The 15,182-nt window shown below is 39.1% G+C and overlaps 1 protein-coding gene across 2 annotated transcripts in view; it reads right to left on the bottom strand.

Moving 5' to 3' along the window:
* The window catches only part of RFC1 (replication factor C subunit 1), an 85,144-nt gene extending 80,668 nt beyond the window's left edge, over positions 1–4,476 (bottom strand). The window contains exon 1 of one of the 2 annotated variants that reach the window (XM_059067040.2): positions 4,204–4,476. In XM_059067040.2, coding sequence (XP_058923023.1) covers positions 4,204–4,206 — 3 coding nt within the window. In that variant the 5' untranslated portion in view covers positions 4,207–4,476. The remainder of the gene's footprint in view (positions 1–4,203) is intronic. The other variant, XM_067036272.1, reaches the window with a different exon arrangement.
* Positions 4,477–15,182: the final 10,706 nt, after the last annotated feature.

Here is a 15,182-nt window from a genome sequence, read left to right as displayed (position 1 = left end):
ATGGACTTGAGGATGTGGGGAGGGCAAAGGGTAGGCTGCGACAAAGTGAGAGAGTGGCATGGACATATATACACTACCAAACGTAAAATACATAGCTAGTAGGAAGCAGCCGCATAGCACAGGGAGATCAGCTCAGTGCTTTGTGACCACCTAGAGGGGTGGGATAGGAAGGGTGGGAGGGAGGGAGACACAAGAGGGAAGAGATATGGAAACATGTGTATATGTATAACTGATTCACTTTGTTATAAAGCAGAAACTAACACACCACTGTAAAGCAATCATACTCCAATAAAGATGTTAAAGAAAAATGCAAAGAGAAAGCAAATCATGCCACCATGTTCACTTACTTTGAAGAGTATGGGATTTTATGCAAAGTAACTACTGCAGTGCTCTGTGGGGTAGCTGCCAAAATATTACATTTTGGCTTTACTTCTCTATTTTGAAAGTAAAGAAATATAAATATTTCTGATTAATATTTTTAAGTTCTCCACCAAATCCACAAGCAGAAATTGATTATCACCAACACACTTCACAAAACCTATCCAAATGTAAAAATCTTTTATCTTTAAAACCACTTAAATGCAAAATTATACATCTGACTAATATTGTATATTGATAGCAGCACAGAAGAGACAAATGAAATGAAATAATTTAAAAATAGTTTAAATTATATTATACTTGAAAAACAACAGGTAAGTTGTTGAAATGTAGTCCCTTAAGGTCAGAAAGAAGACAGATCCTTCTTGCCACTCCTATTCAACACTGTGGCAAAAAAAAAAAAACTAATTAGGCAAAAAATAAATTATAAAAGGGGCACCTAGATTGGAGAGGAAGAAGAAGAATTATATTTATTTGCCAATAAAATGATCTTAAATGGAGAAAATCCTACGGAATTCACTAAAAAACTATTAGAACTACGAAATGAGTTCACCAAGGTTGCATGATACGAGATCAATATACTAAAACCAATTATATTTCTATACTTTTGCAATGAACAATACAGAAGTGAAATTAAGAAAACAATTCCAGGACTTCCCTGGTGGCACAGTGGTTAAGAATCTGCATGCCAATGCAGGGGACATGGGTTCGAGCGCTGGTCCAGGAAGATCCCACATGCCACAGAGCAACTAAGCCCGTTCACCACAACTACTGAGCTAGCGCTCTAGAGCCCGCAAGCCACAGCTACTGAGTCCAGGTGCCACAACTATTGAAGCCCGCGCACCTAGAGCCCGTACTCCCCAACAAAAGAAGCCACTGCAATGAGAATCCCATGCACCGCAACGAAGAGTAGCCCCCGCTCGCCACACCTAGAGAAAGCCGGCACGCATCAACAAAAACCCAACACATTATAAAAGGGTAACAACACTGCTCCAGGAGAGCATTCGCATAGTAAACTACAATGTGAAAGGTCTCCCCCAGAATGCTGCAATGAAGCACCTTAGATGTAATCAGACTCTCTTTGACAGCTCTTCAAAAAGGCTTTCTCTTAAGTCTCATGCATGTTTAATTCAAACTTATGCATATTTTCAATAAATAACTATGCCAGCCAATGAATTATATATGTTGATTTCTTTGAAAACGGCATCTTGGGGCTTCCCTGGTGGCGCAGTGATTGAGAGTCCGCCTGCTGATGCAGGGTACACGGGTTCGTGCCCCAGTCCAGGAAGATCCCACATGCCGCGGAGCGGCTAGGCCCGTGAGCCATGGCCACTGAGCCTGCGCGTCAAGAGCCTGTGCTCCACAACGGGAGAGGCCACAACAGTGAGAGGCCCGTGTACTGCAAAAAAAAAAAAAAAAATTCCAAAGGGTAAAACGTCTCCCTCCCACCATGCCTCTCAGACACACATTTCCCATCTTTGGAGGCAACAAATGTTATCAGTTAGTTTCTTGTGTATCCTTCACATCTTCAAGTAAAATATGCATATTCTTTTCTCTCCTTTTCTACATAAAGTGGTAGCATACTTTACATATTGTCCTGCACCTTCTTTTTTCACTTATCTTGACAACTGTTTCACATCAGGGCATAAAGTTTTCTCTTTTTTAATGGTTGCATAGTATTCCATTTTGTATGTATGTATATAGATAGATACATAGGTAGATAGATAGATAGAATTTTATTCCTCTGATAACTTTAATTGGAAAAGATGTGAGAAAATGATGCAGCTCCCAGGGCAAGAGTTGCTAGCCCTGCACCTGTAGAAGGGCTTCAGAAGATATGTGAATCCCCTAAAATGGTGTGTATGTATCCATATGTATTTCTGTGGGCAGAAAACTTGCATACCATTCACCACAACATCAAAGAAAGCTGTGACCCAAGCAAAAGTTAAGAACTACTGTACAATATAACTTGTTCATAGGTGTTCAATAAACATAGGGTTGAACAGAATTCTGGTCTAGGATTCTACTAATTTTTGTACTACAAGGCAGAAGGACTAAATTAAACACTAATATAATCCAAAACTCTTATGTACTTTATAGAACCTTTTCCCCACTTCTTTTCTGAGAAGGGCTTTATTTTTCACATGCACTATGAACAGGAGTACGAAGAGGGAAAAGAACCAATCATTTAAAGTAACTGAATAATCAAAAGTTGACTATATAAGCTGTTGTTCACCATAACTGACAACATCAGAGGCATCTTTGATGTCCCTTAAACTCTTTGTAATGATCCATAGAGTCCTTCCTGAGAAAATTAGATTAGTAATGTAGTTGTATATTTCCTACCACATGCCAGGCAACAGAATAGAAGCTTTACATTTATTATCTTGTTTAATCCTCAAGACAATCACTTAAGGCAACTATATTTCCCCCCTTTTACAGGTAAGGAAACAGGATTTAAGAGGTTAAAGTTAAGATATTTACTTAATCAAAACCACTTAACCATTAAATGGCAGAGCAAGACCATAACAATGCCTCACTCTCACCTTCAAGACTCCAAATCTCATGAACTTTATACAATTACCATAGTGCCTGAAATCCAAAATGCAATTATGATCATAATAGGGAGGTGGTATAATGTAGTGGTCAGAAAAACCTAGGTTCTAATTCTAGCTCAACCATTTATTAGTTATATCACAAATTGTTCAAACTCTAAAAGCCTCCTTTGCCATCTGTAAAACTGGATTGCTGTGAGGTTTAAATGAAAAAAGGTATGTAAAACAAACTGCCCGCATATTCACCTGAAGATACTTGTTACAAGGTGGCTATTATCATCATTTTATCCTTCTCTGAGAAGAAACATGAAGGGCTGTAAGGTTTCCCAATTTGGCATAAAATTCCACACACACAGCTCAGAATGTTGGCATTGTGACAGACAAATAAGCTGATTGAAGATAAAATGACTGAAAAAATTATGTCTGATTATTAAGTAGATTCTGGCTTAATGGACCATCATAAATTGTCCTTTAAATTAAAATATTTCAAACACATACTTGTATCTATTGCCATTCCAGTATAAATGTCTGTTTTGACGGCTGCATAATTATTTCACTATCTATTTAAAGGATTTATGCAGAATTATGCACTGAGGGGGTTTTTTTAAGATTATTTTTAACATCAGGTGATAAGCGATGACAGCTGTCAAATGTATTACAGCTGTTTCTACCAGGTTTTTTGTTTTGTTTCTTCCTGGTAAACCGTGTTATCCCTTTGATTTCTATGAACTCATCTAAACAAAATAAAACATCCTTCCCATGCCATCGATTTCAAAACGGCTCTGTGATGAGCATTTCGCAGAGCTGTTAATGATGAAAGTTGAAGGCCTAAGACAACTTTTTCATTAGAAAGGAAAGTCTGTTACATTCTTCTCCTTCGAGACCCAAAGCCTGAAATCAACGCTTTAGGCAGGATTCAAACCGAGGTTCGAGGCAACACTGAACAGGAAAAGCAACTGTACCGCTGAGCCCCCAAAATCACCTTTATTACTCCCTTCCTTTCTCCCTTCCCCCAAGAGCGGAAAAAAGTTAAAACTGCTGCGCAGCACCAAGAGGCCTGCGCGCTGGCTGCGGCTGCGAGCTGAAGCCCGCGGTGCAAGGAAAGCTGTGAGACCAGTGCCCAGTTAGTGGCCCCTTTCTTGCCTTCCCTCCCCTCCGAAGCCACGCATCGCGGTCCTCCTCGACCCTCCATGCCAGGAATGTCAAGTCCACGCCCAGCCTGCAAACCCTCCCCAGCCCCCTGGCTGCATAGCCTCCCCCGGGGGCTCACCATTGCAGCCCACGGATGAAGGCGCGGGCGGGCAGGCCGGCCGGCTGGGGTATCCGTTACCGCGGCTCGGGATCCATTCGCGCCAACAACTTCTCCCGCGAAGTGGAAGTAGGTCGAGGCAGCGGCGCCCTGTGATGACGTCAGGAGGTGCGCAGCTTCCTGTGGGCCCAGGCCGGGAGGCGGGAGATGCCACGTGGGCCCAGGTGCAGCCCCAGAGACCCGCGGGCCGCAGCAATCGCGAGGAGAGGCGGGGCCCCGAACCGCGCCCAGATTTGCGTCTTCCGCTTCTCTAGGGGGCTCTCAGGTGGGGAGGTTCGGAGATTGATTTCTCCCGAGGGCGGGCACGTTTAGAGGATGCATTGACCTCCTTTAAATGTAGCTTTAAAATGTTTCCATTACCAGCCGCAGTAAGACACCTTTTAGGTGTACGTTTCACATATTACATTTTAATATCTATTCTGAAACAAAAATTTCACCAAACGGTACTTACCCTGATTTTTTTTTTAATGTTTGACCACTCGAATTGGTCTTTTCGCCTACTTTTAAGTGGAGACCCACAGTTTGAAAACACTTTTAGGACAATTTTATGTTGTGTAATTCCAGGGCAAAAAGGACTTTGGTAAAATAGTCCTTACTACCCACACCATTTTTTTTTTTTTTTTTTTTTTTTTTTTTTTTTTTTTTTTTGCTGTACGCGGGCCTCTCACTGTTGTGGCCTCTCCCGTTGCGGAGCACAGGCTCCGGACGCACAGACTCAGCGGCCACGGCTCACGGGCCCAGCCGCTCCGCGGCATGTGGGATCTTCCCGGACCGGGGCACGAACCCGTGTCCCCTTCATCGGCAGGCGGACTCTCAACCACTGCGCCCCCAGGGAGGACACCCCACACCATTTTATAAATGAAAAATATAAGGCCCAAACAAGCTAAGGGTCCTAGCTGGGAATCTAGGCCTCCAAATTCCCAAACCTGGTGGCTGAGTGCCTCAAAGGGGTGTGTGTGAAACCAAGGCACAAACAAGGTACATCTTCTCCGTAGAACAATGATCCCGAAAGCTTTGGAGTAAACAAGTTTTATAGTAATAGAGAAGCAATTGAGCTGTTGAATAGCATGTGACATTTGCATACAATTTTAAGAGAAAACATGAGGGCTTAAGGAGTTTAATGGGAAGAGCAGTATCTCCAGCTTTGGCCCTAGACTTTCAAATCCTTATCCACCCACCCCCTGTTCTGTCTTGCATTTTATCACACCCATGTATCTACAGTGAAAGATAGCAAAGACTTCAGGAATAAAACAGAGGCTAAGCATGGAGAGCTCCTATTTATTAACTGCCCACTGTAGTATGTGCCAGGCATGCAGCTATGGACTATCCCAGTTTAACTCATCTAATACCCACAATGACACTGGCTACTATTATTATCCAAATTTACAAAGGAGTAAATTATAGCTCATGAGCAGGGCCTCATTGCCTGGGACACTCTGAAGCCAATATGCTAGGGTTCCTAGCCCCACCACATGCTAATTGTGTAACCATGGGCAAGTTACTATGCCTCAGTTTCCTCAACTGTAAAACAAGGATAATAGTACTATGTTCTTCATAAGGTTATGAAACTGTTCCTGGGCACATAAGCAGATAATAATCTTTTTTAAAGTCAGCTATTATCATTATTATTACACAAGGCTAGGTATTATCAAGGGAGATGTTTCCAAAAATGAACTTATCTACACCATAATTTTACTCAGGGAAATACTTGATTGAGGAGGAGGGGAGTCATTAGATCCTTTGAGAAATCAATAAACTATGAAGCTACTCCCCAGAAAACTGTACATAGCAGACACATCACATAAATTTTTGCCTATAACTTCAGAGAACCTAAACTAATTTACAATGTTCATTGTGTTATAAATAAGCAAATAAGATGTATATTAAATGTTTTACATATCTTTACATTAGACTAAACTTTTGCATTCCTTTTTTAGTATTTTGAAGCCTTCCTTGAATTCAGGTGAGAATTAAGTCAGAAGACTGTAACTTCCAGAAAGATACTGAACTGAATTTGTTGGATTGTTTTCTTTTTTTCCTCAATAAATTTATTTATTTATTTGTGTGTTTATTTATTTATTTATTTTTGGCTGCATTGGGTCTTTGTTGCTGCACAAGGGTTTTCTCTAGTTGCAGTGAGCAGGGACTACTCTTCACTGCAGTGAACAGGCTTCTCATTGCGGTGGCTTCTCTTGTTGCAGAGCACGGGTTCTAGGCCCACAGGCTTCGGTAGTTGTGGCGCGCAGGCTCTAAAGCACAGGCTCAGTAATTGTGGCACATGGGCTTAGTTGCTCCGTGGCATTGGATTGTTTTCTTTAGGAACATTTACTTGGAAATATTCTGTCTCAAAAATGTACCAAAACTTCCCTGGTGGCGCAGTGGTTAGGAATCCGCCTGCCAATGCAAGGAACATGGGTTCAAGCCCTGGTCTGGGAGGATCCCACATGCCGCGGAGAGAGTAGGCTTGTGCACCACAACTACTGAGCCCGTGTGCCACAACTACTGAGCCCGTGTGCCACAACTGCTGGGGCCCGGGTGCCTGGAGCCCACGCTCCACGACAGGCGGGGCTGCTGCAGTGAGAGGGCTGCGCACAGCAGTGAGGAGTAGCCCCCACTCGCTGCAACTAGAGAAAATCCATGCACAGCAGCAAAGACCCAAGACAGCCATAAATAAATAAATAAAATAAAAATTTTTTTTTAATGTTCCAGATTTTAAATGGCTGTATATGCTTTGATACTTCTCCCAAAACGTGGGCTGGCCTGTGACTGATTTGATCTAAGAATATGGTGGAAATGATGCTATGACGGTTCCAAATGTAAGCTTTAAGAGGACCAGCAACTCTCGTCTTGCTCTCTTGAAACTCTGAGCCACCATGTAAAGCAGGAGAAGATGCCAGTTGAGCCCAGGCTTACAGCCATCTCCACCAGGTACCAGGCTTGTAAGTGAAACTATCTTGGACCCACCATACCAGATGCTAGTGGAATTCCACTAAGTGACCCCAGTCAGCACTACGTAGAGCAGAAAAATCACCTAGTCAAGGCTTGCCTAAATTCTCTGACTCACAGTAGTGTGAGAATAATAAAATTACTGTTCTTTTAAGGTACTAAGTGCGGGGTAGATTGTTGTAAAGTAAGAGGTAAACAGAAATGTTTTAAAGAACCCAAAGTGTAACCGAAAATAAGCAGGAACAGAATATTCATGCTTATTTTCTCCACTGTGGTGATTTTGATGCATCATTCAACAAATATTTATTGAACATCTGCTGTGTGTCGGCACTTTTTTATGTGCTTGCTGGGAAACCATAGTAAACAAGACAGACAGTCCCAGCTTCCCTAAAGTTCATATTTTTGAGGAAAAGAGAAAAATAAGTAAGTAGACAAAAATAAATTCTGTACTTTCAGATAAGGGTAAGTGCTATAAAGAAAGGCTTCATAAGACTTTATGCCAAAAGATTGCTATGATCCCATCATTTTACACTTTGTATTTTATGGCCAAAAAAAGAAAAAAAAGATTGCTATGTGTTTTGTGGCAAAATATGATACTCATTTGTTTCCCATGGCAGAGAAATTTGAAGAGTGCTAAAAAGATTACCAAACATGATTTATTTTTAATTTGTCTGTAGGAGAGCAGCAGAGTCTCCTGTTAGGTTTGTTTCTGCATAATAACTGCATCTGGATTTTAACCTTTACAGGGCACTAGTCTATAACAGTGTCTAGTTTGAATTTATTCCAGGCAAAAGACCAGCCTGTGTGCCCCTTCCATCTCTGCGTGGCCTTTCTTCGACAATGAGAATAAAATGATAATAGGTCATAACTACTCCCATCTCTCAGGGGTTTTATTTTTGGCTGCGCCAAGCGGTATTAATTCCCCGACCAGCGATGGAACCCGTGCCCTCTGAAATGGAAGTGCAGAGTCTTAACCACTGGACCACCAGGGAAGTCTCCCATCTCTCACTATTAACTGAAAGACTACAATAATGCATCTCTAAGAAACTGAGGATACACAAAGAAAGAATACAACAAACTAGGGCTGTTGATTTTTAGATAGTTTTTTTAGAGAGGCTCAGAAAGTCATTTATCAGTGATGTAAAACATTAGCTAAAAAAGATTCCTTGCATGTTTTCTTGAAAGTATTTTCATAAAAACTGTCTGCTCATGTTTTCCTTAGTCATGCTTTCCTTAGTTCAGCTCTTCTTGGTATAAATGTTTCTGAAACCAGCTGATGAATAAATAAGACCAATAATTCATTTGTAGAGTAACACTGGTAACAGATAACACAGCAATTGAATAAATACTGCAGTTTCCAGAATTAAGGGCATCTTTAAAAGCCTAAAATATTTTTTAAACATGTTTTTCTTTTAATAATGGTTTGAGACCTCTCACGGAGAAGACCCATCTTAAGGGATATATTATGTATTAGATCTGATCACCTGATGCTCACTGGCCTTCTCTTAATCCTTAAAAGAAAGAGCTTCAAGCAAAACTGTCAACAAAGCCAATTTTGTGAAAGTTAGGGATCTCTTTCCCTCCTCCACTTAGGGATATATCACTGGTAGAAGAATTGTTGACATTCCCTGAAGAACTCTTTACCTGAAAAGTTAGAATATTGACAGTGACATCTCTACTAGTATGTTTCTAAACGTGTGACTAGTTGGATTAAGCGAATAATAATTGGTTCTCTTTCTATAACATATACAGGGAGTTAAATCATTGCCCTCCCCAAAATGACTCAAAAGCTGTGTGTTAGAAAGTGCATGACTTGAATTTTGGTCATTCTTTATAATCTGACTACTACCATACATAAGTGAAAAACAATTGCAAAGGGCAGTATAAATTCTCAGCGTTAATGCCTGTGCCTTAGTTAGCTTATCTGTGTGATGGGAATAACTCTTTACTTGGAGTCACTTGGAAATGCTTTTCAAGAGCACAATAGTTACATTGTCTTTCACATAGACTTTTATAAATCAGCAGAAATCAATTGAATTTTCACTGTGCAACAACAAATGTGACTTTCTGCCCTCTGGATAAATATTAGCATGTCCTGCTTTGTCAGGGTTTATTGGAACATTTTCCTTATAGAAAACAATCAGTTAGGCAGCTTGTCCTTTTCTGTGTTTGTGATACCTGCAAAGATCCAGAACAATGACGCTGACCTTGTAATCCATTTATGAACATAATCATTAAGTCATAATCTGTCACCATTAAAGTGGACTTAAGAAATTAGGCACTATGTCATTTATCTTAATTCTTGGATGAGTTAAGATTATCATATTAATCATATTAATATGATCAATCATTAATATGATTATGCTTGAGTAATCTAAATTTATATAAACTTGACTGATGATATTTTACAAATAATAAAGTTTGTTACATTAATAAATCAGTCTCTTCACTTAAGTGAGAAGAAACATTTACATTTAAAAAAGTAAATTTAACAAAAAGCATATAACTTTACTATTGACATACACATTTGATTATATATGTAATGTATCTCAAATTGTGAATTAATTCCCTAAAATATTCATTGGCAATTTTAAAGGTGTTTATAGACAGAGTAACAGGAATGCCAACAGTATTTTGTAGCGATGGTAGATTTTACGATTAGGATAATTTTTCATTCTCCAAGTCCTACAAATCAAAGTAATTCTAGAATATTTTTGTTGTTTCACAGGAATAATGTGAGGCATACAAATAAAAGAAACTACAATAAGTTATTTGAGAACTGCTGCTATAGTAAAAATGACCACATACTTGGATATTATAGACCTCTAAGACTCTTGAGAATCTGAGCTTCTATAATAAGATACACCTAGAATTGTTATTCATATTTCAACAAAGTTTGCAATAAAAACATTTTTGAACTTCCATGGAAATCTCATGGGTCATCTTTCTCAACATGCAGTTTAAACAGAATTGAATGTAATCACTGTTTATACAGAGTAGTGTATATTAGAGGTAAAAGAAATCTTGTAAATGAGCACAAGTCAGAATAGAAAAGATGCGTGAAAAAGGAATTCCCATAAATTCTCATCTTCCATAAAATATACAGCAAAATCTTATTCATATGAAGAATGATTCATTGCCACAAAAAGGATATAAACAATACTTTTAACATATGCATTTAAATTGGTACTTCCTATAGGAAGAGCTAACCTTGCTTTAAGACAAAGTCAAGTGCTTTGGACTCTATATTTTAAAATATTATACCTGGTTTGATGCCTTTATATAAATATTATCATTAGCTCTGGGATGGTGGGAAGCGTTATAACTGGTAAAGCAAATACAGCATTATCACTAATACCTGGAATTCCCTAGACATTTTTCAGAAAATGCTTATTTTAGTCTAAGAGTATGATTTGCAAAAACCTAACATTACTGTATGTTGAAACCATTACTGTAGTTGAATTTCACCTCTTTTCCCTTCTTGCACCATGGGTGCATAATCTAAATCTGATCATGAGAAAACATCAAACAGACCAAAACTGAGAGATCTACAAATTAACTGACCAGGATTCAGCAACAGTCATGAAGGGTCATGAAAGCAAGGTCATGAAAGATGGAGGAACTGTCACAGATTGGAGAGGACTAAAAATATACAGTAACTAAATGCAATGTGGCTTCCTGGACAGAGAGGACATTAGAAGGAAATAAGGTAAAATTTGAATAAGATCCGTACTTTAGTAAATAGTAGCATAGCATAGTATCTCAGTTTTGATCACTTCAAGTGATTATAATAAGTTAATATGAAGCAAAACTGAGTGAAGGATGTGTGTGAACTCTCTGTACTCTTTTTGCAACTTTCCTATAACTATTTTTAATTTTTAAAAAAAGATGACCCCAAAGTAGATGGCTGTGCTGTTAAACAAACAGGATTGGAGGTAGGAAACAAGAATTTTATTTTTGGACATGTTAAATCTGAGATGTCTTTTAGACTTGGAATGAAAGAAACAGTCATGAACAAAGAAATTAGAAAATTTGTATTTATGTCCAAACAATGTATAACATGGCTATGAAGCTTAATGAAATTTTTAAGAAGATCATTTGTTTTAAAAAAAATTGAAAGTATAATTAATAAACTATTAATAACTTGGAACTTAAATATTTATGATTTCAACAAAACATTTCTTCATGAGAAGTATTTCTTGATGAAATACTTTCTTCACTTTGTTTCAAGTACATCTGTAGTCTCCTAGTTTTCTTCTTTCTTCGATAGTCAGCCCTCAGACTCTTATGTTCATTGCTCCTAATTTTCTGTCCTCCTAATATTTGATTAGGGCTTGTTTCTATACTCACTGCCTGGTGATTTCATCCAATCTCATAGACTTACATACTATATAAATACTGACCCTTCCAAATTTCTATCAACCGCTGATTTTTCCTGTAAACTTCAGATTTATATATCCATTTTCCAACTTTACATCTCCACTTGGCTGTCTAATAGACATATCAAAGTTACTCTGTCCAAAACTAAACCCCTAATCTTCCCTCACAAACCTGCATCTCAACTGATAGCATCCTACCATTTGCTCAGGTCAAAACTTTTTGAAGCAATCCTACTTTGTCTCTCTGTCTCTCTGTCTGTCTGTCTCTCTCTGTCTGTCTCTGTCTGTCTCTGTCTCTCTCTCTGTCTCTCTCTCTCTCTCTCTCTCTCTCTCACACACACACACACACACACACACACACACACACACACACACACTCATATCCAAGCCATCAGCAAATTCTGTTGGTACTACCTTCAAAACATAACCAGAACCTAACGAATCTCACTACGTCTACCAGTACCATGCAGGCCCAAGCCACCATCAGCTCTCTCCTGGTTATCATCTCTTGACTGGTTGCCCTGATTCAGCTTTTCTTCCCCTCACATTACACTCTGAACCCAGCATCCACACTGATTCTTTTCAAGTGTGAGTTAGATTGTGTCACTCTCTGCTGAAAACTCTCTAGTGCTCTTCTTCTCATTAAGAGTATAAGACAAATTCCTCCCTGTTCCCCTGCACCATCTGGCCCTATTACCTCTCTATACATACTGCCTACTACTCTCGGTCATTCCACCTCAGCCACACTGACCTCTTCCTTATTTCTTGAAGGTGCCAGACATGCTTCTGCTTCAAGGACTTTTCACTCTCTACTCACTCTCTGTAGAGTGCTCTTCCCTCAACTATCTGAATAGTTCACCCCCTCACCACAGCAAAGCCTCTACTCACAATCAAAGATGACCAAACACCAGCACCATGAGTGAGAGTCAGCAAAAAACAACAAAAAACAGATTTAGGTTCCCGATGACTAGCAATTCAGAATACAGAACAGCTATGTATGGAGTATTTACAGACATAATCACAGAGAGGAACATTTCATCTATTGACCAACAGTGTAGGAAGCAGAAATCACTCTGGATATTTCATTCAGAAAAGAGTATTGTTTTGGTTTTTTACGGGAATTTAGTACTTAATATGTTGGAGAGGCAGGGGTTTAAGAAATGAAGCCAGAGACCATGGCTAGACTTTTGGCTTCATCACTAGACTTTTGGCTTTAAGGTCACACTTGGAAACTACAACTACTCTTGCTGCTTTCACGACCACTGCCACTGCCAAGGCCTCCCACTCTTAGGAATTTGGAGTCAGTCCCGGGAACGTGGAGCTGGCTGCTTCAACTACTAGTGGTACTAGAAATGGCCCATCAGCTTCTACGACCACAGGAAGCATCACCTCTGCCTCCTTTCGAAAGTTTACGTGAAAATGATCCCCAACCTAGAAGTCTAAAACCAGCCAAACAACCAAACAAATGTGGGGGGTGGAAAGACATGTAATCCCCTCTCCCGCCCTCCAAAATGTATTCCCTCTGTATCTTTTTTTTTCAGGAAACTACTAGAAAATGTGCTCCGTCAAAATGAGGGGGTGGGCTTCCCTGGTGGCGCAGTGGTTGAGAGTCCGCCTGCCGATGCAGGGAACACTGGTTCGTGCCCCGGTCCGGGAAGATCCCACGTGCCGCGGAGCGGCTGGGCCGCTGAGCCTGCGCGTCCGGAGCCTGTGCTCCGCAGCGAGAGAGGCCACAACAGTGAGAGGCCCGCGTACCGCAAAAAAAAAAAAAAAAAAAAAAAAAAAAGAGGGGGCAAAGAAAAAGGCAATGTAGCACAGAAAAAGAAAAGAGAGGGGAATCCCCAGGTGTGCCCCAGGTGCAGAGAGAGGGCAAGTGGTCCGGACTGCAGCAGTGTCACTTAGGAGACAAGCGTAGCAAGGGCTGTCATCACTGTGCCCTCTGGACAAAGCTACTGGGACATTTACTCCATGACAAGGAGGGAACAAACCAGGAAAAATGAAAGAATGAGATTCATGTAATGGAATCCAAACTAGGAAAAGGTAAAGGAATTCCTAAGTTGTCAGCAAAGGGAAGTCCCAAAATGACAAATAGGCAGAATGGAGCAGGCCCAGAGCATCAGTAGACAGAGGGGAACAAAGGTCTGCAGGAGGAGTAACTCCAAGAAAAAAGATTGAAACTAATAATAGAAGAGATTGACCTTGTACTAAGAGCTATTGGCAGGTGTGGGAACTTGGCAATAGGTACAGACAACTAAGCAAATGAAAAGCAAGGCAATTATTAACCTATAAGAAAAACAAAAAGAAAAAGAGAGAACATAATCATAGTATACTACAGTACTCAGCAATGAATAATATTTATGTAAAAAATAATGTAAACTCTAGATATCAATTTAACAAAAAGGTAATTTTTTTAACCAACAGAAAATGGTGATACCAGAAACCTAAATCTTTATCTACCATGAAAGGACATCAATAGATAGTCTAAAATTAATGAATTGAATGATAGCAGTACCTGAGTATTATGCAAAATACAAATGTGGTGATGTACAAATTCTAGACAAACAGCTACAGAGTTGAAACTGGGGGAGGGGACGGGGGAGTAAATACCTTAATAAAAATAAAAATTAATTTTAAGAAGATCACACATGAAAATCAAAACTATAAAAGGACTAAAAACAATATATAGGAGAATACCTTTACAATTTTGGAGTGGGGACTGCTTTCCTAGTCCAGAAAGCCAAAAGGAAATGAATAATTTGATTGTACAAAGTGAAAGCCTTTTGCACATGTAAATATTTTAAAGCAAAGTTCAGTAATATTCTGAAATCGATTGTGGTAATGGTTGCACAACTCTGAATATACTAAAAATTGTAGAATTGTATATTTTTAGTGGATGAATTGTATGGTATGGGGATTTTTTTTATATCTCAATAAAGCTGTTTTTAAAAAGACTTAGATCATTGGGAGAAAATATTTGCAACATATACATCAGACAAGGGATTTAATACTTTATATATAATGAGCTTCCTCCTCTAATTCTTTAGAAAAAGAAAAAATAAGAAAGTAAACAAAGGAGATGAAAAGGTAACACAGAATAAGAAATTCAAAGGACCAATAAAAATATGAAAATATTAGTAATCAGAGAAACCCAAATGAATACAAAAATGAAATGACATTTTCTTACCATATTGACAAAAAAGAGAGCTATTGATAATACCCAATACTGAGGAAAATAGGGAAAATGGCCCTCATGCACTAATGGTAGGAGCTTGAAAGTATCTACTGCCTTTCTGAAGGCAGTTGGGAAATATCCCTGAACATAGAAAATGTACATACTCTTTAACCCAACAATTCCAGTTTTATCAATCTCTTGTATCTCCCACATATGCAAAGTTATGGATTCAAGGTTATTAACTGCAGAATTGTTTGTAATAGAAAAAATGGGAAAACTTAAATGTTTACCAGTTTGTAAACAGTTAAATAAATAAAATATATAGGTGCATACATGCCATGGAATATTATGCATCTGTTGAAAACCATTGAGCTAGATTCATGTGTACTGACATAGAAAGAGCTTCATAATAAATTATTAAGAAAACAGACGGCTTCCCTGGT

The sequence above is a fragment of the Kogia breviceps genome, chromosome 6 (genome assembly GCF_026419965.1).
Source record: "Kogia breviceps isolate mKogBre1 chromosome 6, mKogBre1 haplotype 1, whole genome shotgun sequence".
Classification (NCBI taxonomy): domain Eukaryota; kingdom Metazoa; phylum Chordata; class Mammalia; order Artiodactyla; family Physeteridae; genus Kogia; species Kogia breviceps.
This window is presented reverse-complemented; position numbering and strand designations above follow the sequence as displayed.